The following is a 21,355-nucleotide window of genomic DNA, read 5'->3' on the forward strand; positions in this document are numbered from 1 at the left end:
AAAGCTTTTTTTGTTTTTTTTTTTTTTTTTTTTTAACCTTCCAGCTCATCTGGACTTGCCTGTCTTGCATACACCACTTACCACTTGATCTTACTTACCACCACTTTTCTTTCTCTACCGCCCGCCGCCTCCCTGTGTGACAACTGGATGACTGCTCCTCCTCTTCTTCCTTTTCCTCCTCGTTGACATCCGTCCGATCTCTCCCTCTCTTTCTCTCTCTCTCCCTCTCTTCCATCTCATTTTATCTCCCATCATCGCGCAACACAGATTCAACAATACCAGCATTCTTCCCAACCTCCTACCGTCTCTCTTTCGTCGATTACTCCCACCACAACCTCCTTCCTTCGTCCTCTCCCATCCCTTGCCGCGACGACCGTGTCTGATTAAAACACCCTCTCGCTCTCTTTACACACCACGCCGCGTCTCGCTCGTTCTCTGTCAGTCTGCTGTATAACATTATCCATACGCACACGCACTTTCGCTCGTCCTTCCTCCGCTTAAGAGTCGACCCTGGGCAACGGCACATGACGGTGATCTGCGAGACTCGGGGTTCCTGGAGCATGCACGGAGCGTAACAACGTTGCGATACAAGGCTGTTTGATATAACACATTACACACGTTGGCAGATCGTTTCTTAGCGTCTGATCCGCAAAGAGGAAAGAACCGACATTGAGTATCCTCAATTCCTGTCACCTTGCGTTTCCTATTCTTCGGTGTCTCTTCGACCGCTATTACTACGCTCGGTGTTAGTTGCTTGCTTCGCTTCTCTTATCAAGCTTCCGTTCCCTCGTCTCTCTTCGTCGGATACCGTTCGATTCCTTCTCTCCCTTCGCTCTCTTATCCCTTCCTTTGTGTTGGTCCCCTTGTATAATTTGTTGTACCTGTCGGACAGGCGCCGTTGCTGCTCGTGACGGAAAATATCCTTGTCAGCCTCGTTCTGTTTTCTTTATTTCTTCCTACTTTTATCGGGACCAACCTTCTTCCGTACATCTTCTTTTTCTTTCTCATCCGTTCCCTTTCCTGTTTATCCTTCTATTCTCTCCCTTGGTAAGTCGACTTTACTTGATTCATTTGTTCAAACCCAGCATTTGATGACCTGAACTAACAGTGTGGCCTGTCGATTCAGTTTTATATTCTTCCGTTCCGTGTACGGATTACGCCTTGCCGGGTGCCTGGTGATTATTTGCAAATAACAGGTCGACTGTGTTGTAGCCTGGTCCAAACATACCAACAAACTCCCGCCATTTACCTGCAAATACTTCCCATTCGAGTACATACTTGACTAAATACTTGGATTCTCGTCTTGGAATGGCGTCCACCATGGCTGCAAATGCGACCTCCGTACATAATGTGAGCAGTTCACTGGAATCATACACTGAGTCGCTTCTAACAATGGTGCAGGTGCGAGCGAACAGAACAAACGTCAGTTCTTCTGGCATGAGCAACGACCGGTCTACTATGGCGAAGAGTTTTGGTGGGAGCAAGGCATGGAACAGCAACATCTGGGGGGACAACAACCTCGGAAATGGGTTCGATGGTGAGTTCGCCTTTCTAACTTTTCCGCCGAGTGCCAAGGTGCTAACCCATGTAGATCAACATCTCGCAGAAACAGCCTTTGAAGGCAAGTCAGGGTCCGGGTCACTGTTGTCGACCTCCGAATCAGATGGATGGACTTCGCGTCCCAACCTTCCCTGGACCACTGTTAACACATCATCATCCCTGGCCCGAGGCACGACAGCCATGAATACATCGCCAGTGCAAGCCAGACCTAACGATCGAAGCGCGTCGGCACTATCTGAGGCGGCCGACGCCCCTTCCTACTTCTCCCTGCCACGCTCTGGAATCGCGGGTGCCGGAGGGGCAGCAAACCACAAGGCCTACCTGAACAGCGCATCCGATGGAATCTCTCCTTCGACAGATGGTATTTCTTTTGGCGGTTTCGGTGGCTTCAGGAATGGCGATGCCAGACACAATGTCAACTCGTCCGCCTTTGGTGGTAGCCCAGTGGGCCCGCGATTTCAGATGAAACCCGGCATGGACACATCGAGCGATGATATGACCGGGTCCATGGCCATGTCGTCCTTACCCCAAGGATTGCCCGACGCCCTAGCTCAACAGCTGCCCCGGAACCCTTACAGTCATATGCCCCACAGCTCGGCATCGATTGCCTCCCAACGACAGACGCATACTTCACACCCGTCATTCCAATCAGAAAACCAAGGGTTTGATGGTAGACTAGGGGGTGGCTCTATGGACTTGAATGCAGGCTTAAGCAAGCTTCAGCTCAATGATGGTGGCTTTCCGACCCAACGCCCCTCTTACATGCCCCACGGCTCGTTTGATGGGAGTGTCTCCCGCTCCAAGTATCCCCAGGCTGCGGGCGATGAGGGGAATTACCAATCCGTTCAAGGATACATGGGTGACGGTGCGGCAGACCTTCTCACTTACCAAACGGCCAACAGGGCACGCATGGAAGGCGGTGGTATTTCCCCGTCCGAGCTCACTCGCATGGAAAGTCCTTTTTACTCCGGACTGGACGGCGCATCATTAGCTGGTCCTCATTTCCGGAATGCCTCTGGTAGCCGTCTCTCCGAAGGACAGGCGGCCGCCTTGGAGCGCAGACTACGTGCCGAGGCTGAGTTCGTGTCTCCTGGAAACCCGCTACACCGCGTACAATACCCTTCCGCATACGACCTTGCAAATTACCAGGCTACTCGTATGAATCCTTTGGCGGGTTACTATCCCGCTTCTCCCCTGACAGGTATCGGGCCAGCAGCATATGCCCCCAGACCCACCCGAGAGAACGATTTGTCCCAGGTTGTGCGCAGTCCATTGTTGGAAGAGTTTAGAGCCAACAGCAAGGGGAACAAACGTTATGAATTGAAGGTGAGTTTTCCAAATGATGTAATCGATTTGACAGACACTGACTTCTCAGGACATCTACAACCATGTGGTGGAATTCAGTGGCGACCAGCACGGATCCCGATTCATCCAGCAAAAGTTGGAAACCGCGAACAGCGATGAGAAGGAGCAGGTGTTCCGTGAAATCCAGCCGAACTGCCTTCAGCTGATGACCGATGTGTTTGGGAACTACGTTGTTCAGAAGTTGTTTGAGCATGGCAACCAGACGCAGAAGAAGATTCTTGCCAACCAGATGAAGGGACATGTGCTTGCGCTGTCCACTCAGATGTATGGTTGCCGTGTTGTTCAGAAGGTTAGTACATTGCCACAACCCCGCAGAATGTCGCTAACTCATACAGGCTCTCGAGCACATCCTTACCGACCAGCAAGCATCGATGGTCAAAGAGTTGGAAAACCACGTGTTGAAATGTGTGCGCGACCAGAACGGCAACCATGTCATTCAGAAGGCCATTGAGCGGGTCCCATCTCACTACGTACAGTTCATCATCAACGCGTTCAAGGGCCAGGTCAGCCGACTTGCCGCACATCCATACGGATGCCGGGTTATCCAGCGCATGCTTGAGCATTGCGAGGAGGAAGACCGCGAGTCGATCCTGGGTGAACTGCACGCTTGCACGCCCAACCTGATCCCCGACCAGTTTGGCAACTACGTCATTCAGCACGTGATCGAAAATGGAGAGGAGAAGGACCGCTCGCGCATGATCATCGTTGTGGTTTCGCAGCTTCTCATGTTCTCGAAACACAAGTTTGCCAGTAACGTGGTCGAAAAGAGTATTGAATTCGGTGAAGAGTCGCAGCGTCGGCATATTATCAACACGCTCACATTGCCCAATGAAAGAGGAGAAAGCCCACTGCTTGGCTTGATGCGTGACCAATATGGAAACTACGTTATCCAGAAGATTCTCACTCAGCTCCAAGGCGCCGAGAAAGAGGCACTCATTGACCAGATCAAGCCATTGCTGAGTCAGCTGAAGAAATACAGCTACGGCAAGCAGATCGTCGCCATCGAGAAACTCATTTTCGACCCTAGTCTGCCTTCGAGCAGCGCCCTCTCGCATGTTACCTCGTCCACCACACCACCGAACTCGCACAAGTCCTCTCCTCAACCATCGAAACGGGCCGTGGAAAACGGTCAAGTGTCTGTCGGAGCAGCGCCCCCTACGCCTCCTCCAACGGACTCGCAGACTGGCAATGGAACCGACTCCAAAGGTCTTGCTCGGACGACGGTGACATCGGCATCGAGCTCCGAGGCCACTACTCCTGACGCGACTGTTCCGGTCGAAATTACCGGTGCTAACTAGCATGCTCAACCGCGCACAACACTCTTCCTTTCTGCTGAAATATTTACCCATTATTATTTTTATGTTTGTGTTTTGTACCCGAACGTTTTACATTGATCGGGCGTATACATACAGGGGATCCCAAGGGATATATGATTCACCCGCCTAATTGCATTCAGGCGTAACATAGGATGACGGCTGGCTTACCTGGCTTTTTTTTTTTTTTTTTTTTTTTTTTTTTTATGTTTTCTTTTCCGTGCACTTATTGCTTTTGTTTCTTCGACTCCCCTTTTCACCAACCTTTTTAATCTGTTCATGTGATTGTTTTGTTCTTCTGTTGATGTGATGAAATGAACGCACGTCTCCATAATTCAGTCTATCATGTCCAACGAGGGATACGGCGAACGGTTGCTGGGATTCTCTTTTATGGTTTAATTGGTTTCGAAACGGGTACAGAATGGGGAACCTTGAACATACGAGGGAAATCCCGTGGAAAACGAGACATGATGGTATACAGTGAAATCAATTGAAAATGTTGCTTGTACTGTTTTGTGTTTATAGTTCTCTTCTCTGGTGTGTTATTAGATAGTTGATCGAGGATCGTTGATGTAATGTTGTTACAAGTATGTATAACAATGGAGTACTACAAGTAACTACATCAAAAGGTTGATAGTAGTAGTAGTAGTAGTTGCTATTTTACGTCGTAAAAGTGGCAATCAAAAGGTTGATTAGATGAATACGGCCAAGTCTGTTATCGTTATCGCCACGTGATCGACTGCGATTTATTTGCAGACAGCTTCGGTTTCTACTCCGTAGTCATTGCCACTACATCGGTGTCTGTTGTTTCATACAGGCCATTATCATTTGAACTTAACGTCCTCTGGAGATATCTGCATTTCTCTGGCCTCATCTACTCACAACCGAGAAACACTCACCGTCTACCCACTAAACCAGCACCACTCACCTTGACCTCAACCGACCACCATCCACCAAACCACCAAAGAATCATCAGCGGTCCTCATCCCCAAACCACCCCCGAAAAACTCTCCCCTAAAACGGCATGTCCTCAAACGTCGGCCTAACCACCCCCCGCGGCAGCGGCACATCCGGCTACGTCCAGCGCAACCACGCCTTCATCAAGCCGCGCAACGCGGGCTACGGCGCGCCATACCCGCCCATCTCTGAAGACGGCGGGTTTAAACAGAGACAACCTGACAGGAAGATTCTGGAACATGATCGGTTGCGTGGGATTGAGGTGAGGGTTATGGAGGAGAGAGAGAGGTTGGAGGAGGAGAGTGAGAGGGTTGAGGAAGAGTTGGCTGAGGGGAAGAAGGGTGGGAAGGGCAAGGGTGGTGATGAGGAGGGGGAGGGGGAGGAGGAGGATAAGGAAGAAGGGGAGACGTCCAAGAACGACGACAACGAGAAGAGGGTATTATCCGACGCTGAAATCGACGAACGCTGCGAAACGTTCCGCCAGAAGTTACTTAAAGAACTAGACGACGAAGCCAACGCGCCCTCTGATAGTCGTGACCGCCGCGGTCGTCGTGCTGCACCGAAAGAAAAGAAACAGTTCAAGGCGTATCAGGTGCATGAGCTGGCGGAGGCGAAGATCGAGGAGAGTGAGCGGTTACGGAAGGCGTTGGGGATTAGGGAGGATAGGGAGACGGGGGAGATTTCTAGTGGGTGGAGGGATGCCCGCGATGCTAGGGATGCTAGGGAGGGAAGGAGGTGATTGGATTTTGGATTGGGATGGGTTGTGATGGGTGGATTAGGGATGGATATGGCGTTTGGTGTTTGTTGGTTTTGTATGTGTGTATGCATTGCATTTGTTTTATGGAATGATGGAATGAGATATTGGCATGGGTGCCGTTTAAATCGATGTGATTCTGTATAGAAGCCCTACGAGTAGATTGTAGATGACCTGCTCTATCATTGGGACTGACAGTGACAGTAACCGTTTCTGAGAATATCAGGGCATTCACTCTCTTCTATTTTCTTTTTCTCTTCTCCCACTTCGTCTGGTGTAGATCTTTCCTCTTCTTCTTCCTCTCCCGTAATCCATTCTATCATCCATGAGTTTGAAATCAAACGATCATCTATCTATCTATCTATCTATCCTAAATAGGTGTTTACATGTTTCATCTAAGTCTCAAGGTTCCGATAATGAGATGCTCGAAAATGCACTGTTTATTATCAGATACCAATCCTTGTTGTCCCTCATGGATCCGACAAACGACCCAGGAGTTTATGAAGACCTCTTGGGCCCCCATAGGACATGTTCAAGTCTCCTCGCAGCTAAAGCGAAGGTGAAACGCCTTCACAATCAATATATCTCCTTGCACCGCGGTGACTTGGGGTCTGTTCTGCAGGTGATATTATTTATATCGTATTAGTCAACGACGTCGAAATACCTTAGTATAACTCAGGATCAGTATAGATACGGAAGCCACAAGTTTTGGGGGCTTGAAAGCATAACTCTATGTTGAGGCTGACTCGTTCACACGATGCCAAAGCGACCACACAAGCTGGTTGGATAATAATACAAAGTTATATAACTGTCTATATGAGCATTGGCGGGTTAACCAGTTTATATCGCACCAATCAACGTCTAGGGCTTGGTGTGAGAGATGTCGAGTTGGATAGTGTTAAACGCAATGGCAGAACACATAAGCTCTGGGGGCTCAAGGGAAGAAGACATTTTCAATTGACGACCAGCTTTTCGTCAGAATGTCCAAACTGATCCAGGGAATGATTAGAGAACCTCCATATCACGGTTTACATAGGATGTTCCCTGTGTGTGATATGATTTACATCGTGCTAAACAGCAGCGGATAATGTGTATATCTTGCTTCGATGACAGGCTAACACAACCTATAAGCTCTGGGAGCTCAAAGGCAAAAGGCCTACAAAAATTGTCCTAGTAAAGATACTGACAAGCGCAAATAGCATTCCTTGAGATCCAGTGATTCGCTACTGTCAGAAAGGGCCAGATATATCGCTCCTCTAAGCGCTGATTTCGAAATTTTTTATCAACAAGAAATCATATAGCTACCTGGTTTCTCTCTGTTCAGATCCAAGAGTCAGTGCTCTGCAAGAAGCGGTAGAGTTGACGCTAATAGCACCCAATCCATGATCGAGCATACAGAAAGCTGGTGACTGTGATCCCCGAGGTTACAACCGTGCAAAGAGGCACATGAGAAGATTTAGAAACTGTGCACGTTCATGTCACGGTATATATGGTATCTTTCCCGCTGGCGATACCGTTGCCATTGTACCAGTCAGGAACTAAGGATTCATCTTCTGGTTTGATGTTAGGATGAATATACTTGGACGAATTCGGCAAGATAGAACCTGCACGCAGCTTTATAAACGTGGCATGATTCTCGGATTGTTCAAATCATGAAGCAGTCACAGACAGCCTGGATGATTCTTCGTGCCGAATACCAACGTCTTGAGATTGATGGGGTAGTTGATCCGGACCAAATCAGCCAGAGTAGATGATGCTGGCTATACCTACCACAAAGAGCCAGACGTGTTAGTGGTGCAATATGTTAAATCACAAAAATGCCCAGCATGTATTGAGAGTGTGCCCCTGGAAGATCGATCGCAGGAACACACCTTCTATACATCAGCTGTCAAAATGTCAAAGGGGCCGTATGAAGCAATTAGTCACAACACCGATTGACTCATACAAGCCAATAGATTGCAGGATCGTCTACGCACCGTGATGAGAGAGCGCAAATTGCAGGTGTCGCTGGAAGAATAGCAATCGCTCACTGCGCTACGGTGCTGCGCGTGATATAGCACATCTCGATCAGCAGTTTACTCGGACTATGGGACTTTTCCACCATCAAAAGGAACAGGATATGGTTGATAAAATACCTTATCCCAACTGGGTCAACCTGGGTAGAGGACGGAGGTTGCCGTGATCAACATGATGCCTTCATGATAGCAGGCGGAGCATCAGCCGGCACAACCCTAAACGACCCAGCATAGTCCTTAAATCCGGATTGTCTGAAAAACTTACAAGCTCCGCCTTGATACGAAAATATGGTTACTCCGTTTGAGGGGACTGCTTGTATGCTCACCTTGGGACAAGTAGTCGCAAACGCTCAAGCCAGACTTGCTTCCGAAACTCCCCACAGTTGATGAAAAGAGTGACAGAGGAATGCGGAGTTGCTCAGGGCATCCTCTTCAATGATGAAAATAAAATCCGGGGGCCCATTGAAGAAACAGATGAAAAGCACCTAAAGTAAATGTACTGCTTTAAGGATAGCTTCCTGAATGAGTCGATACCACAGATAAAATTGGCTGAGCACGCCATAGAGAAAAGAAATGGACTATATGGCTGTGTTGCGTGTACAAGATCACCATCCGCCCAGAATTGTGAACACAATGTCAACCCACGCTAGCCACCTACGTCTCGGCCTCGCCAAATGTTCACCTCCACTCCATCCCGGTCCTCATGTATCAAGGTAAAACAGGATGAAGCTAGCTTCACGGAGGTGACTCTCTAAGTGTACATTTTCTTTGCAGGCTAAATCCAGGCTGTGAGTCGCGATGCCTAATTTTCTGGCTTGGGATCATTATCCATGGCCATTCGCTGGTGGTCCTACATCGCGTACAAAAGTCCAGACGGATCCAAAGAGGTCCCCGCGTTTACCTTACCTCAAATAAATCGCGGTTATCCTAATCTACAGTCGAATAGCAATACGAAAGTGCTCACGGGGCAGGGTATTGTTTTACTGACACATAAAGATCAAGTCGTATTACTACAAAACCCGTGAACAATCTTGTTTCTCTGACGTACCAGTGTGGGCTTCACCCACTGGAAGCGGGCTTGGTCGATGGAAGGATTACTGGCCCTAGAAGCTAAAGCTAAGTGGATTTAACTAAGGGACGGTACATGAATGAACCTGCAGAGCACTTCTAACGGTTGGGTTTTAACAACAAGGACAATTCTGACGGTACTCTCCAGCTGCGAAAGGCACCCTTGGGAGGAATGGCCTCGTTCTCCCACATAGTACTTCACAGGAAACAAATATGTCGACTACTGACGGCATTCGCTTCGAGTGAAATGGTCCGTAAGATCATCCATAAGGGCAAGAATAATGTATCTTACAGATCAAATCCTTTCTGGGCCAGTATACGTCCTTGTCGCCGTCTGCTATCCTGTTCCACGTTGTCGCTTACGAAGATATTAATTTTATAGGTGCTGGCTGGATTGATTTCGCGCGGATGAGGTGTTCAATTAAATACACCAGTCTAAGGGCCAGATCAACACAATCATGATATTAATTGTTATGACGGTACCAGGTACCATATTTGGGGCCACCAGAATGGTGCGGATGGATAGGATCATGGCAATTTCGCCCCTTTATGTACCAGGTCCCCTGATAAACAAATGCAAAAAAGCCTAGGAAAGTTCTTCCTGGGTGCGACATTAGCAGGGGTGCAAGATGCGATATGCACCTACCGAAAATTGGTTTCCTGATCCTAGGGCCTTATTGGAAATTCCACCGCGCATATGAATCATACAGCCAGATATGAGTCCCCAGCCCTTCAGCGGCTTGCTCCGCGTGCTGCCGACCCGATCGCACACCTGGAGGCTAGCAGGCCTCATCGTTTTGTCCATATTCGGCTTTATTGCCGTAGTGTACACCATTGCATAGCTCACTCGACGCAGACACTAGTTGCTTGCAAAACATCGGCAAATTGTCAGTAATCACCAAGACGGATGCATCAAAGCCGTGCTCTTCACCTCCACTAATGCTCCTGTGCCGTCGGCTGCGTACTGATCGATAGGTTGATCGTGCAGTTTACTAAGGAGACATGACATTGATGTCCATTGAAAAGAACATGGTTCAGATTGTTTCACACCATCCACCGGGGTAAGGCTTGAAAGACCAGGGACCGCTACCGCTTGGAGATCACCTGGAAGAATATCGTAATGGTGTTTTTCAGAATCAGGGGTTTATTGAATATGATTTTCGATAAATGCATAAAGCGCTTTAGGGTTTGCTAATTTGCTCCGAATCAGGATCTATGTCCATAGTTAGGTATCAATCAATTGCAGAATCTATATACTATGTACAATTAAGTGCTAAACTTTTCAATGACCCATCCTCCCTTGGGATCCTTCTTTTGAATTACCTTCTTGGCAGGCAACGGCCACCCCATACCACCCGCCTCGCCTACCAGCGACGGCACAACCCAGCAGGCCCGTTTTGGAGGCATGCTTCCCTCCAACAACTCGATCTTCCCAATCGGCTTTCCGTACTCCAGCAGCGGCGTCCCGTGGGCGATCGCAGCTAGCTGCAACCCACTGGGTGCGACGAGCGGATACATCCGCACCTTGGGTGTCTGGTCCGCGGATACAAGGCTCGGCGCGGACTGCTGCAGATGCGAGTAGATGACGTACTGCGGCATTTCCTTCGGAGAGAGAGATGCTAGTAGCGAAGTAGGGTGCACGTAGACGGCTTTCTCTTGGAGTTCTGTTGCAGGTCCCTCGCGAGACTTGAAGAGGGTGAGGTAGGGCACATCGATAGCGCGTTTCGGGGTACGGTGCATCTCCGGCGGGACCGGGGCGAGGTCTGCGCGGATAGCGATGTTGTCGATGAAACCCGCTGTGACGATTTGCTTGAGAGCTTTGATTTGTTTATCGGATGGTTCAGGAAGGCGAGGTGTGTAGGCGGGGACGATGCCGGGGTTGTTGTTGCGGGCAATGTCGGTAAGTTGGCTGCGGAGTTGGGTTGCTTCCTTGAATGCCTTGGCACGGAGGAACATCTGCTCAGCGAAGGCATCGCCGTCGGATGCGTAGCCGTAGGCGCAGATGGCGGAGAGGTATTTCAGACTGTCTGAGGTATCATCGTGTTTGCCGAACAGACGGTGCGCTCGGGAGAAGTCTTTGTGGCGCTGTTCCCGCGCTGTGTCTTCTAGACGGTCTTGGTTTGTGTACACCTTTTTCTTTTTCTTTACGTCTTCGTCATCGTCATCATTCTCCTCCTTCTTTGATGGAGTTGGGTCAATTTGATTCCCCGGCACAAACAGATCTCCCACCGCCAATGCCGCAACGAGCGCAATGACGTAGGGCATGCAACCATGCTGATGACCGATATGCAGCATCTTGCTGAATCGCGGTGACAGCGGGTAGGTGGACAACCGGTGTCCAATCGGGGTAATCTGGCCACTGGACGAGAGGGCTCCAAGGTTCTTCAGCAACTTTTCGGCCTTTGCCAATCCTTGACGGCTGGGGGGTGTAGGGAACGGGAAGTTGATGACATTGTGAAGACCCATGCTCTTCATCTGCAGCACGACACCCTCAATTGGCGTCCGCAAGATCTCTGGGTCAGTGTATTCGGCAAACTCGCCTTCGTAGACAGCTGACGAGTAGAGTCTGTAGCAGTGACCGGGTCCTGTACGACCAGCACGACCAGCTCTCTGGTTTGCGCTGGCTTTGCTGATCCAGTCGATTTGGAAGCGCTGCACACCTGTCGACAGGTCGTACTGCTTCTCCTTGGCTCGTCCGCAGTCGAACACGTACTTGATGCCAGGGATTGTAAGACTGGTTTCCGCCACGTTGGTCGCGAGAACAATGAGTCGTGAGCCTTCCGGTGGAGTCTCAAACACCTTGAGTTGCTCCTTTGTAGGGAGTTGCGAGTACAGTGGCAACACATGAACCTTTGTTGAAGCGTCCATTGCCTCCTCACCCAGGTTGAAGTCTTCGTCTTCCTCGGGATCATCGTCGAGACCAGTGATCTCCAGATCGCTGTCGTCGTCCTCCATGTTGCCCGGAGCGGCCATCTCTGTAGCCCCAAGTTCCATATCTTCAGCCTCGATAGGGGCATCGTTGGCAGAAATCTGGACCTTCGCCTGGGCGACCTCACCCCGTTGCGTAGGCTTGAATGCCTGTTTCAACCGCTTGGAGACCTGTCTAATCTCGTTCTGGCCGGTCAAGAACACAAGCATGCCTCCAGGTGGTAGCTTCCGGTGTCCCCGTGATACCTTTCGGTATGCCTCTTCAAGATAGTCACGGTGTGTTCGTCTGGCGAAGTGTACAGTGACAGGATACTGACGGCCTTCAGCCTGAACGAGAGGAGGTGCCCCATGGCGGAAAAGGCTTGGGTTCTGCATGAAGTCTGAAATTCGCAACGTCGCAGACATGACCACAAGTTTCAATGGCTTGACAGATGGGTCCTCTTGCATCATGTTCTTTCGCAATTCCACGATACGGCTGATCATACCGATGAGAATATCCGTGTTGACGCTTCGCTCGTGTGCTTCATCAATGACGATGATAGAGTATTTGAGCAATGCAAAGTCCTCCGCAATCTCACGGAGCAAAATACCATCGGTCATGAATTTGATAGCGGTCTTGCTGCTTGCTGTGCTTTCGAACCGGATCTGATAAGAAACCTGTTTCGAATACTGGCCCAACTCATCGCCAACGCGCTTTGCCATACTAACGGCAGCGACACGACGAGGCTGAGTCACGCCAATCATGCCTGGGTTAGGGCTGTCGGGGTTGCCATAGCCAGCTTCGAACAGGAACTGCGGCAGTTGCGTCGTTTTACCACTACCAGTAGCTCCCCAAATGACAATGGCTGGATTGTTGTGGATGGCTTCCATGATCTTCTGTTCCTCACCCACAACCGGCAATCCCAAACGTGCGTTTTGTATCTCTTCCGGGCGATCAACTGGGACACTGAAGGCTTTCCGGTTGGGGTCTCCTGTCGTGACTTGCAGCTCGGCGGGTAGGGGTTCCTCCATTTCGACTGTGTTTTTCGCCTCTTTGCGTGGAGGTTCAAATGCTTCCGGCACTTCGGGTACTTCAACCGGTCCTGTAGTCGGTGTGAATCCCACGTTTTCATTAATCACTTGCTGTGCCCATGCTTTGAACGCAGACCGGCGTGGTGGAGCATCTGAGCCCGAGTCGTTATCTTCTTCTTCGTCTTCGTCTTCGTCTTCGTCGCTGCCCTCCTCGTCGCCCTCTGATTCGTCATCTTCACTTTCGCCCTCGGAACTATCCGACTCATCTTCCTCATCATCGCTATCCTCTTCCTCCTCAGAGTCAAATCCCTCCCATGGCACTTCCTCCGCTGCAGCCGCTGGTTTTACCTTTGGCACCCGCTTGCGCTTCTTGAGTAATGGGAATCCGTCCGATCCGACTTCAAGAGGGCGCTTCAATCCACTTCCGATTACTGCTGGCTCCTGCGGTTTCGGCTCATCTTCAACCCTTGTTTCTATCGCCAGGCCTGCTTTAAGTTTGAGGTCCGATTCGTCTGTTTCGTCGCCGGAGAGGTCGTGTTGGGAGTGTTGGACGCGTTGGGCGGGAGTTTCATTCGCTTCAAGGGACTTGGCCGTCGAGTCATCCTGTCGCTTGCGTTTCCCAATCTCTCTAGAGCTCTGAAGACTGGAGGTATCGACTTTCTGCTGCGCGAGTTTCTTCAAGAGTTCGAGGTTCTCTTCTTTCTTGAGTTTGTTTTCCTGCGCGGTGTTAGAAATATCCTTCAGATCAGATCAACCGCACATACAATGTATTTATCAAGACGCTTCTGCTTCTTAGCAGAAACGTGCTCATGTTGCGATCTCAATTCTTCTCTGAGATTTTGGCGTCTCGCTTCCCTCTCACTTTTGGAGGCGGGCTGGATTTCGGAGACATTGGTGTCTACCGGAGCAGCTTTCGCGGCCTCATTCTGTCTGTGCTTCTGCTTTCGCTGGCGAGGGACAAACTTGGGCATTATGGCGGATTCTCTGTCTCTATCAAGACAAAGAGGCCCAATTTATAAAAATAAAAGCGCTGCGAAAGAATCTTGTAGATAAGATCTTGGATGAAGAAAAAAATCGGCCGCATTGCCCGGCGGTAATATACTGCCGAAAAGCGGTCTGTAGTGTACTTACCGCCTTTGGATACCACAAGATCCCCTCCATGCCAGCCCACTATTCTGTCTGCAGTCCAGAAAGGAAACGAAAAGATGTCTACCGCTATGTCTGATCCATTTGATCTCAGCCAACTCCAGCAGCCTCTGAACCTTCCGTTTCCGGCAACTACAAAGCAGGCCGCTGGCAACATCAATGGCGTCCAAACAGAGGTCGTCTACATAGAATTCGCCGATAAGATCCTCGTAACCATCTCCCAGAAGGGTCGTCTAGCTCATTGGGTGCGTGCTCTGTCCTGTCATCGCGGTGATTTAATGACTAACAAACTACAGCTCCATGTACCCCTGGAAAACAAAAATCCAGGTACAGAGGGATTCCACATGATCCCCGATTCCTCCGAGGACAGTCTCCTTCCGATCAATAACCTGACTGCGACTTCGGTTCTGGGTGGTCGGGTCCCTGGGCAGGAGACGATTGGTCAGCTATATGCTCGTCAAATTGCCAGTGCCATCGTGACGAAGTCGCCTGATGAGAATAGGTTACTTATCGTCGGGCTGGGATTGGACACTGCTGAGGCTGATCGAGACGTGTTCTTTGGTATCATTGAGCTTGTTCTTCAGTGCGTCTAGGGGACCTTGCCAGATACGAGTAATGGGTGGGATATGGTTGACGTTGGATATTTTTGCCTCGCCAATATTGTCGACTGCACAGGAGCTGGCCGAGGAAGATGGAAAATGAAAACACCTACGAAGAACACCGTAACGGGCTCACTCATTGAAACCACGAGTCTCAACATTCCTGCAACGAAAACTGTCAAGGAGCAACCATGGCAGGTTGCTAGCTACGCCGACGGCATCATTGCTCTCCTTGGTTCCAAGACGGAATAGAACCGATCCATCTACACGCATAGATCGGGAGTTAGTCGGGTCCATTCATAAGTATCATTCCAGTATTCGTGAGATTACACCAGGGGATTGAGGAATACTGGAAAACTGATTCAACTGGGAAATGTTTGGGAAACCATGTGAGAGCAAGGGGAAAGCCTACGTTTTAAGAGCTTCTTTAAAGGAGACTTGAACCACAGCAGCACTGATATATTGAGCACAACTGAACGCTACAGCGAATAATGAAATATCCACTAAAACCCTGAAATATCCGTATGGAGGAGACCGTAACAAATCGCATCTAGCTAGTTTTTTGGGGCACATTCTACTGTATAGGAATCCAAAATGAGTGTTTGTATTCGCATTCCCTAATTGGGATATCGCGGTCACGTGTCATGGCGGAACCAGGGCGTCTGTCATTCATCGATTCACTCTATCCTTATCTTTTTCCATCTTTTTTTCTTATGAGGCCCTGTAAATGAGTCTACAACTTACTCGATTTCTCATATCCCTGGAAATCACCGCGTTCGCTTGAGCGACTCTTATACGCGTCGTCGCGGTGGTTTTATCATAAACAGGACTTCTCATATACTACCGACTTTTGTAGCAGATTTCTCCACACAGAACTCGTGAGCTCTTTTTACTCAAATTCCTGTTGCTCTCTAAAATTGCGCGTTTTTTTTTTTTTTTTATTCCATCCTCTGAAACAGCCACGGCCGAGCAAGATGAGTGGCAATGACGATATGGATGATCCAGAGCTCATAGCAGCTATTGCAGCTTCATTAGAAGACTCCCAGGGCTCTGCACGCTCGCACGATCCTACTTCTTCCAAGCAACAAGATGTCGTCGATCTGACTGCTGACTCAGATGACGGGGATGAAGTGGTAGAAGTCTACCCAAAATCTCAGTCTGTGGTTGGATCAGAGACTGAAGATGGGGACGATTATGATGAAGACTTGGAAAGAGCGATACAGATGTCCATGCAGAGTGCACCAGAGAAGGTCGAAGATAGTGATGGGGATGAAGTTGTCAAAATGTCGACGAAGAAGGGCGACTCTCCTAAGCCAGTTTCTGTTGAGGGTGACAAGAAACCGTCTCAAGCTCAGAAGGAAGAACAGCCTACGCAAGGACAGAAGCCATCTTCGACAGGAATAATGGGTCTAGATCGAAATAAAATGGAGGAAGAGCGTCTTGCTCGTCTTGCGAAGAGAAAAGCAGACACTTCGCCAGATCAGCGTGAAACAAAGCAATCGCGAACAGAGTCTCCAAAGGGCAAGAGACCAGGCACTAAGAGTCCTCGCAAATCGCCTACCCCCAAACCAGAACCTCGCAAGGAACCTAAGGCCAAAAGTGCCGAAACCCCAACGCCCACACCCTGCGTTCAGTTTCCTGCCGGCGCGATCAAGAAAACGTGGAACGCCAATGCTCGGAGGTCAGGCGACGATATCAAAATCAACGAGGTATTCCAAGCGTCAGACTTAGAGCTGGCCGTTCTGAGCTCGTTCATGTGGGACATGGATTGGGTGTTTTCGAACCTTGACACGAAAAAGACGCGCTTTCTACTGATTATGCAGGCCAAAGAAGAGTCGACGGTAGGTTGGACACCCAACATGCTAGAACGTGCTAACGTGAAGTAGAGACGACAGTACGAGGCTGAAACGGCTATGATGCCAAATTTGCGATTGTGCTTCCCCTCCATGGAAGGACAGGTGAACTGCATGCATTCAAAGCTCATGCTACTTTTTCATCCTGGATACGTTCGGATCGTCGTTCCAACTGCGAATCTCACATCTTTCGATTGGGGACACGGTGGAACAATGGAAAACGTACGCCACTTCAGATATCCCACCTGTTCGCTGCTAATGAAGTAGTCCGTTTTCCTCATCGACCTTCCTAAGAAAACCAGCGGCAACGAGGACACAAAGATGGCATTCTACGAAGAGCTGGTATACTTTCTCAAGGCTAGCACCCTGCACGACAATATCATCACCAAGCTCGACAATTTCGACTTTAGCCAGACGGCTAAATACGCCTTTGTGCATACCATGTAGGTCAATCCCCTTTTGTCTAGGGTAATACTGACAACTGCAGCGGCGGAGCGCATACGGGAGAGTCCTGGCGACGAACAGGATACTGTGGATTAGGACGAGCCGTGAACTCGTTAGGATTACGGACTTCTAACCCGCTGAAAATTGACTACGTGACCTCCTCCCTCGGATCTCTAAACGACGACTTTCTCCGATCCATCTACCTCGCCGCGCAAGGTACCTCCTTCAACCCTCCTGCACGACATCAATGCTGATACAAACAGGCGACGACGGTCTTACGGAATACACGGCGCGAGCCACCAAATCCAAATCTACCCCCGACTCCAAGACCCACGAATGGAAAGACGATCGCCTACGGGTGTACTTCCCCTCTGAACAAACCGTGAAAGAAACATATGGCGGCCCCAACTCCGCCGGCACGATCTGCTTCCAGTCGAGTTGGTTCAATGGGCCCAAGTTTCCGAGCGGCATACTCCGGGATTGCGCTAGTGCGAGGAGGGGTCTTTTGATGCATAATAAGGTCTTTTCCTATTCCTCTGATTTGAAGTGGAGTGCTAATGGATGGATGCTGGTAGATTATGTACGTACGACCAGACGAACCGATATCCCGACAGAATAGCAACACCAGCGGCAGCACCTGTCCAGCATGGGCATACATCGGAAGCGCCAATCTATCAGAGAGTGCCTGGTACCTCCCCTTCCCACAACCAACTCAACATAACCATACTAACAAGACTAAACAGGGGCCGCCTCGTCCAAGACCGCACCAGCACCATCAAATTAAACCCCAAACCCCCAAAACTCAACTGCCGGAACTGGGAGTGCGGGGTTATCGTTCCTGTTTCCGAGTCCGAAAAGAAACCCGATGACGAGGTTAAAGAGGGCGGCGGGATGTTAGATGTCTTCCGCGGCACAGTGCCTGTTCCTATGAGTGTTCCTGGGAAGAAGTATGAGGGTGATGCTCGATTGAAGCCGTGGTATTTTATGGAGGGTATGAGTTCTGGGTTTGGGTTTTGATGTGAGGACTCATGTACAACGTAATAGCATAGATATCCATACGCACATTCCATTAGCATGAACTTGGTATGAGATAATGGCATCCCATTTCAAAAAGAATTCCGAAGCGAAAACACTTATCTCCTCTCTGATCCGTCTAAAATAGCACCAGCACCAGCTGTTATCCAAAAAGACCCAATGCCCACCTAACGCAGCACAAAAACACCGATAACCCTCCTGTGCATTCCAATGCCAGATTGCCTACATTCCACTCCACCCTCAATCCTCCGAATGCGATAAACCATCTGGCTACCACATGTAATCACCCCCTCGCGCCTAACTCACACACGTCAATTCCTGGCTTATCTCGATAAATAAGTAGTTACCCTATTCCGTGGCTTGATCGCTACAAGTATGTATAGCGCCAACGGCTTATCTAGACAGACTCCTAACATAAACGGGATGGATGCTATGTTCTCGCTAACGACTTCTTATCCCTGGATACTGGATGCGGTGATCTGGATATCACGCTTACGCAACTGAAGGATCGTGGCGTTGTGGCTTGGTTAAGGAAGGGGTGTTGTGTACTATGTACTGCATAAGCAGAACTGTGCAAGCATGTGTAGTGACTAAAGAGGAAAGTAATCACATGCATGGCCAATACATTCACCATTATCTCTACTACTAGCATATACTTGTAGATGTACAGGTAGATTGAATAATCGCCCAAAGAATAAATTCATACCATACTCAGGGTGGAGTCCTCAGACACCTGAAACAAAAGCCTTACTACCTATCACATCTTGCTGTCAGCATCCAACCACACGCCATCCCGCACACCAATCAATCGAACACACTCGCTTAAGTGCACTGATATATCCCTGACACCACATTTCTGACAGACACTGACACCAGAGTTCATCCGCAAACGACACAAACTCAAAAGTCTCAAACGGAAAAAAAAAAAAAAAAAAAGCAATATAAAGCATATTTTTCCCTTAATGTATATACTTAAGGTTTTCCAGGAAGATTCAAACCTTCATACCCCATAATGTACAGGAGGGGAATAAGGTTAGTGACTTGTCAGATAACTGTATGTCATGTTTGTGTTTATGTTATTCGATGCGGATGCGGATGCGAACTGGATCTGCTATGTTGACATGGGTAGGTGTAGATTGAGATTGACTTTGTCGTGTGTCTGTGTCTGTGGGTACGTACTAGTTACACGGATTGGGGCTGTACGTAGTGTGAGATGAGGATGGTGACTCTTAGTAAAATCCGACTCATTATAGGACAAAGTTCTCCGTACTACTTCGTAGTTCAATTGCCTTGACAATCCAAATACATACTCCGGAGTAGAATAATAATCAGGTTGCCTTGCACTGAGTCAGAGTACGACAGCACTTACGAAGCGCGGTCGACCGTATTCTCCGGCTGCACAGAGCAAGTTCCGTACCAAGCATACAGCATACCAATGCAGAGATCTTATTCATGCCACATGGTTCTAAACTCTATCCGGTGTGGTTGTACTCTGTACTCACTAGTATCTCCTATCACATACGGGTCTCTACAAGTACGGAGTACTCTGTACTGACTCTGGCCAATGCGCCAAGTACCGAATGAATGGTATTACCGAGAGTGGTAATGATAGCGAACGTGCCGGTGCGGTAGGTGCATTTCATTTCATGGTGATTATTACTCTAGTCCGGAGGAGGCTGTAAAGATGGAGATCACCGCGCTACTCCAGACTATCAGCACTAAAACGTGTTCAGTGCAAATTGGCGAGAAAACACATTCCTGGAGGCCACTAGTCCGGGCCCGAAAACTAATTTTCAGACATGGCGGGGCACCATGTGTGTTAATCCACCACTGTACAGAGTACGGAGTACATATATGTTTGTAGACTGTACTCCGTACGGCTAAGGAGGCTGGAAGGACCATAATCGCGGTAAATTAAGATCCTCCTCGGATTAGGAGCGACTCCTACCAGAAAAGGATTCCCGCATGCAATAAATGACCACCTGGCAAAAAAGATCGCCTGGATTGCGGTATTAACAACGCCACAGAGTAAGTCCAGCAAGTACCGTATCAATAACCGTACCATCTGTGCGGTCTGATCTGCGCCTCGGAAAGTATCCAATCACGACAGTAGACGCACTGGCGATGAAGCCCAGGTCTCTGGGCCAAGCGGGGGAATGTCGGCGTGGTGGCCAGTTAGAGGGCTGCGTTTTAGTGGGGGAATGAGTCCATGCGTAGACGCGCGCACCATTATTACTACTAGTACGTACAGAGTATTCCGTAGTATTATTATTTGTACGGAGTTGTTGGCGAAGATGCAGATCCATCTCCTTGCTTGTTATGGCTCTTTCTGCGTGCATGGATTAAACGCGGCTTGACGTCTACTCCAGAGTAGCTCTGTAGGAGTAGTTTGTACTCCCGGTTCTCCGTCCCGATTATCTCCGTCAGGGTCTAGAATCCGTCCAGTCATGGCGACTACAATGGTGGATCGTTGATCTAGTTGTACTCCTCGTATTTACCGTAACACACTAGTATACACTAGTACACAGTCAGTGGCAATGGAGTTGGCACCCGAAGTGAACACCGCGTCTACGGAGTTTACTTGGGACGGAGAGAGGCGCTTGTTTCTGGTTCTCCGGATTATGATTATGCTTCTTCTTACTTGGGCTGGACAAGTGTACAATGAAATCAGGGGTCGGTGGCCGAATTGAGTTTGGTTAAGCACGTACCAACTGCTGTTCATCCACTTTGTCGGATCATGCTATGGTTGTACAGTATGCACTCCGTGTAGATAATGCCTCTCGCGTAGTCCGTATTCACTGAGGATGCCCCGTATTCTTATCAATTGTGTTCACATGGTTCTCTCTCATTTTCGCAGTATCCTTGCCGTACTCTACTACATATGTACTCCGTACTCTGTAGAATTGAATACTGCTGGATCTGCTGAGGATCTCCCGCGAAGGTTTATCAGTCCTAAGCTCAAGGAACGGTCCCTTAACATTAACCTGGCAACTTAATCTTTCATTCTCAGTACATATGTATTTGTTTTGTACGTATTATACGAACGGACCAGTGGAAGATCTACAGATACGGAGACACGCGGATGCGCACTGTCCCCTCCCCTGACATCAATTACGAATGGTATTACCGTATTGTACCAACTGCCAATCAGGATGTGAGCAATTTGACCATTAGTGGCTGGTAGAATAACAATGTATGGTACTGGTTCAATAGCAACTCCGCGGATATAGAGTAGACTATGTCCGCTTCTCCATACAACCAGCATAATCTACTATGTATACAGAGTACGGAGTATATGTACTCCGTA

General features: G+C 49.1%; 5 protein-coding genes across 5 annotated transcripts; 4 read left to right on the forward strand and 1 right to left on the reverse strand.

The window, feature by feature from the left end:
• Positions 1–1,458: 1,458 nt before the first annotated feature.
• ASPGLDRAFT_131369 (mRNA-binding protein PUF3) lies at positions 1,459–4,223 on the forward strand (the record flags this gene model as incomplete). Its single annotated transcript, XM_022541034.1, has 4 exons — positions 1,459–1,537; positions 1,592–2,886; positions 2,936–3,214; positions 3,261–4,223. 4 exons carry the CDS (start codon positions 1,459–1,461, stop codon positions 4,221–4,223), a joined length of 2,616 nt encoding a protein of 871 aa, XP_022398598.1.
• Positions 4,224–5,025: 802 nt separating this feature from the next.
• cwc21 (U2-type spliceosomal complex subunit CWC21) lies at positions 5,026–6,149 on the forward strand. Its single transcript, XM_022547194.1, has one exon. The coding sequence runs from the start codon at positions 5,263–5,265 to the stop codon at positions 5,932–5,934; it is 672 nt and encodes a 223-aa protein (XP_022398599.1). The 5' UTR covers positions 5,026–5,262; the 3' UTR covers positions 5,935–6,149.
• Positions 6,150–10,298: 4,149 nt separating this feature from the next.
• ASPGLDRAFT_131717 (ATP-dependent RNA helicase ECM16) lies at positions 10,299–13,942 on the reverse strand (the record flags this gene model as incomplete). Its single annotated transcript, XM_022541067.1, has 2 exons — positions 10,299–13,688; positions 13,736–13,942. The coding sequence occupies 2 exons, from the start codon at positions 13,940–13,942 to the stop codon at positions 10,299–10,301; spliced, it is 3,597 nt and encodes a 1,198-aa protein (XP_022398600.1).
• Positions 13,943–14,188: 246 nt separating this feature from the next.
• Positions 14,189–14,710, forward strand: ASPGLDRAFT_131760 (uncharacterized protein; the record flags this gene model as incomplete). Its single annotated transcript, XM_022541072.1, has 2 exons — positions 14,189–14,362; positions 14,414–14,710. 2 exons carry the CDS (start codon positions 14,189–14,191, stop codon positions 14,708–14,710), a joined length of 471 nt encoding a protein of 156 aa, XP_022398601.1.
• A 930-nt stretch (positions 14,711–15,640) lies between these two features.
• Positions 15,641–18,149, forward strand: ASPGLDRAFT_49880 (uncharacterized protein). Its single transcript, XM_022547195.1, has 7 exons — positions 15,641–16,557; positions 16,603–16,791; positions 16,837–17,012; positions 17,057–17,229; positions 17,277–17,533; positions 17,589–17,701; positions 17,757–18,149. Exons 1-7 carry the CDS (start codon positions 15,691–15,693, stop codon positions 18,028–18,030), a joined length of 2,049 nt encoding a protein of 682 aa, XP_022398602.1. The 5' UTR covers positions 15,641–15,690; the 3' UTR covers positions 18,031–18,149.
• Positions 18,150–21,355: the final 3,206 nt, after the last annotated feature.

This window comes from Aspergillus glaucus (assembly GCF_001890805.1).
Source record: "Aspergillus glaucus CBS 516.65 unplaced genomic scaffold ASPGLscaffold_17, whole genome shotgun sequence".
NCBI lineage: Eukaryota > Fungi > Ascomycota > Eurotiomycetes > Eurotiales > Aspergillaceae > Aspergillus > Aspergillus glaucus.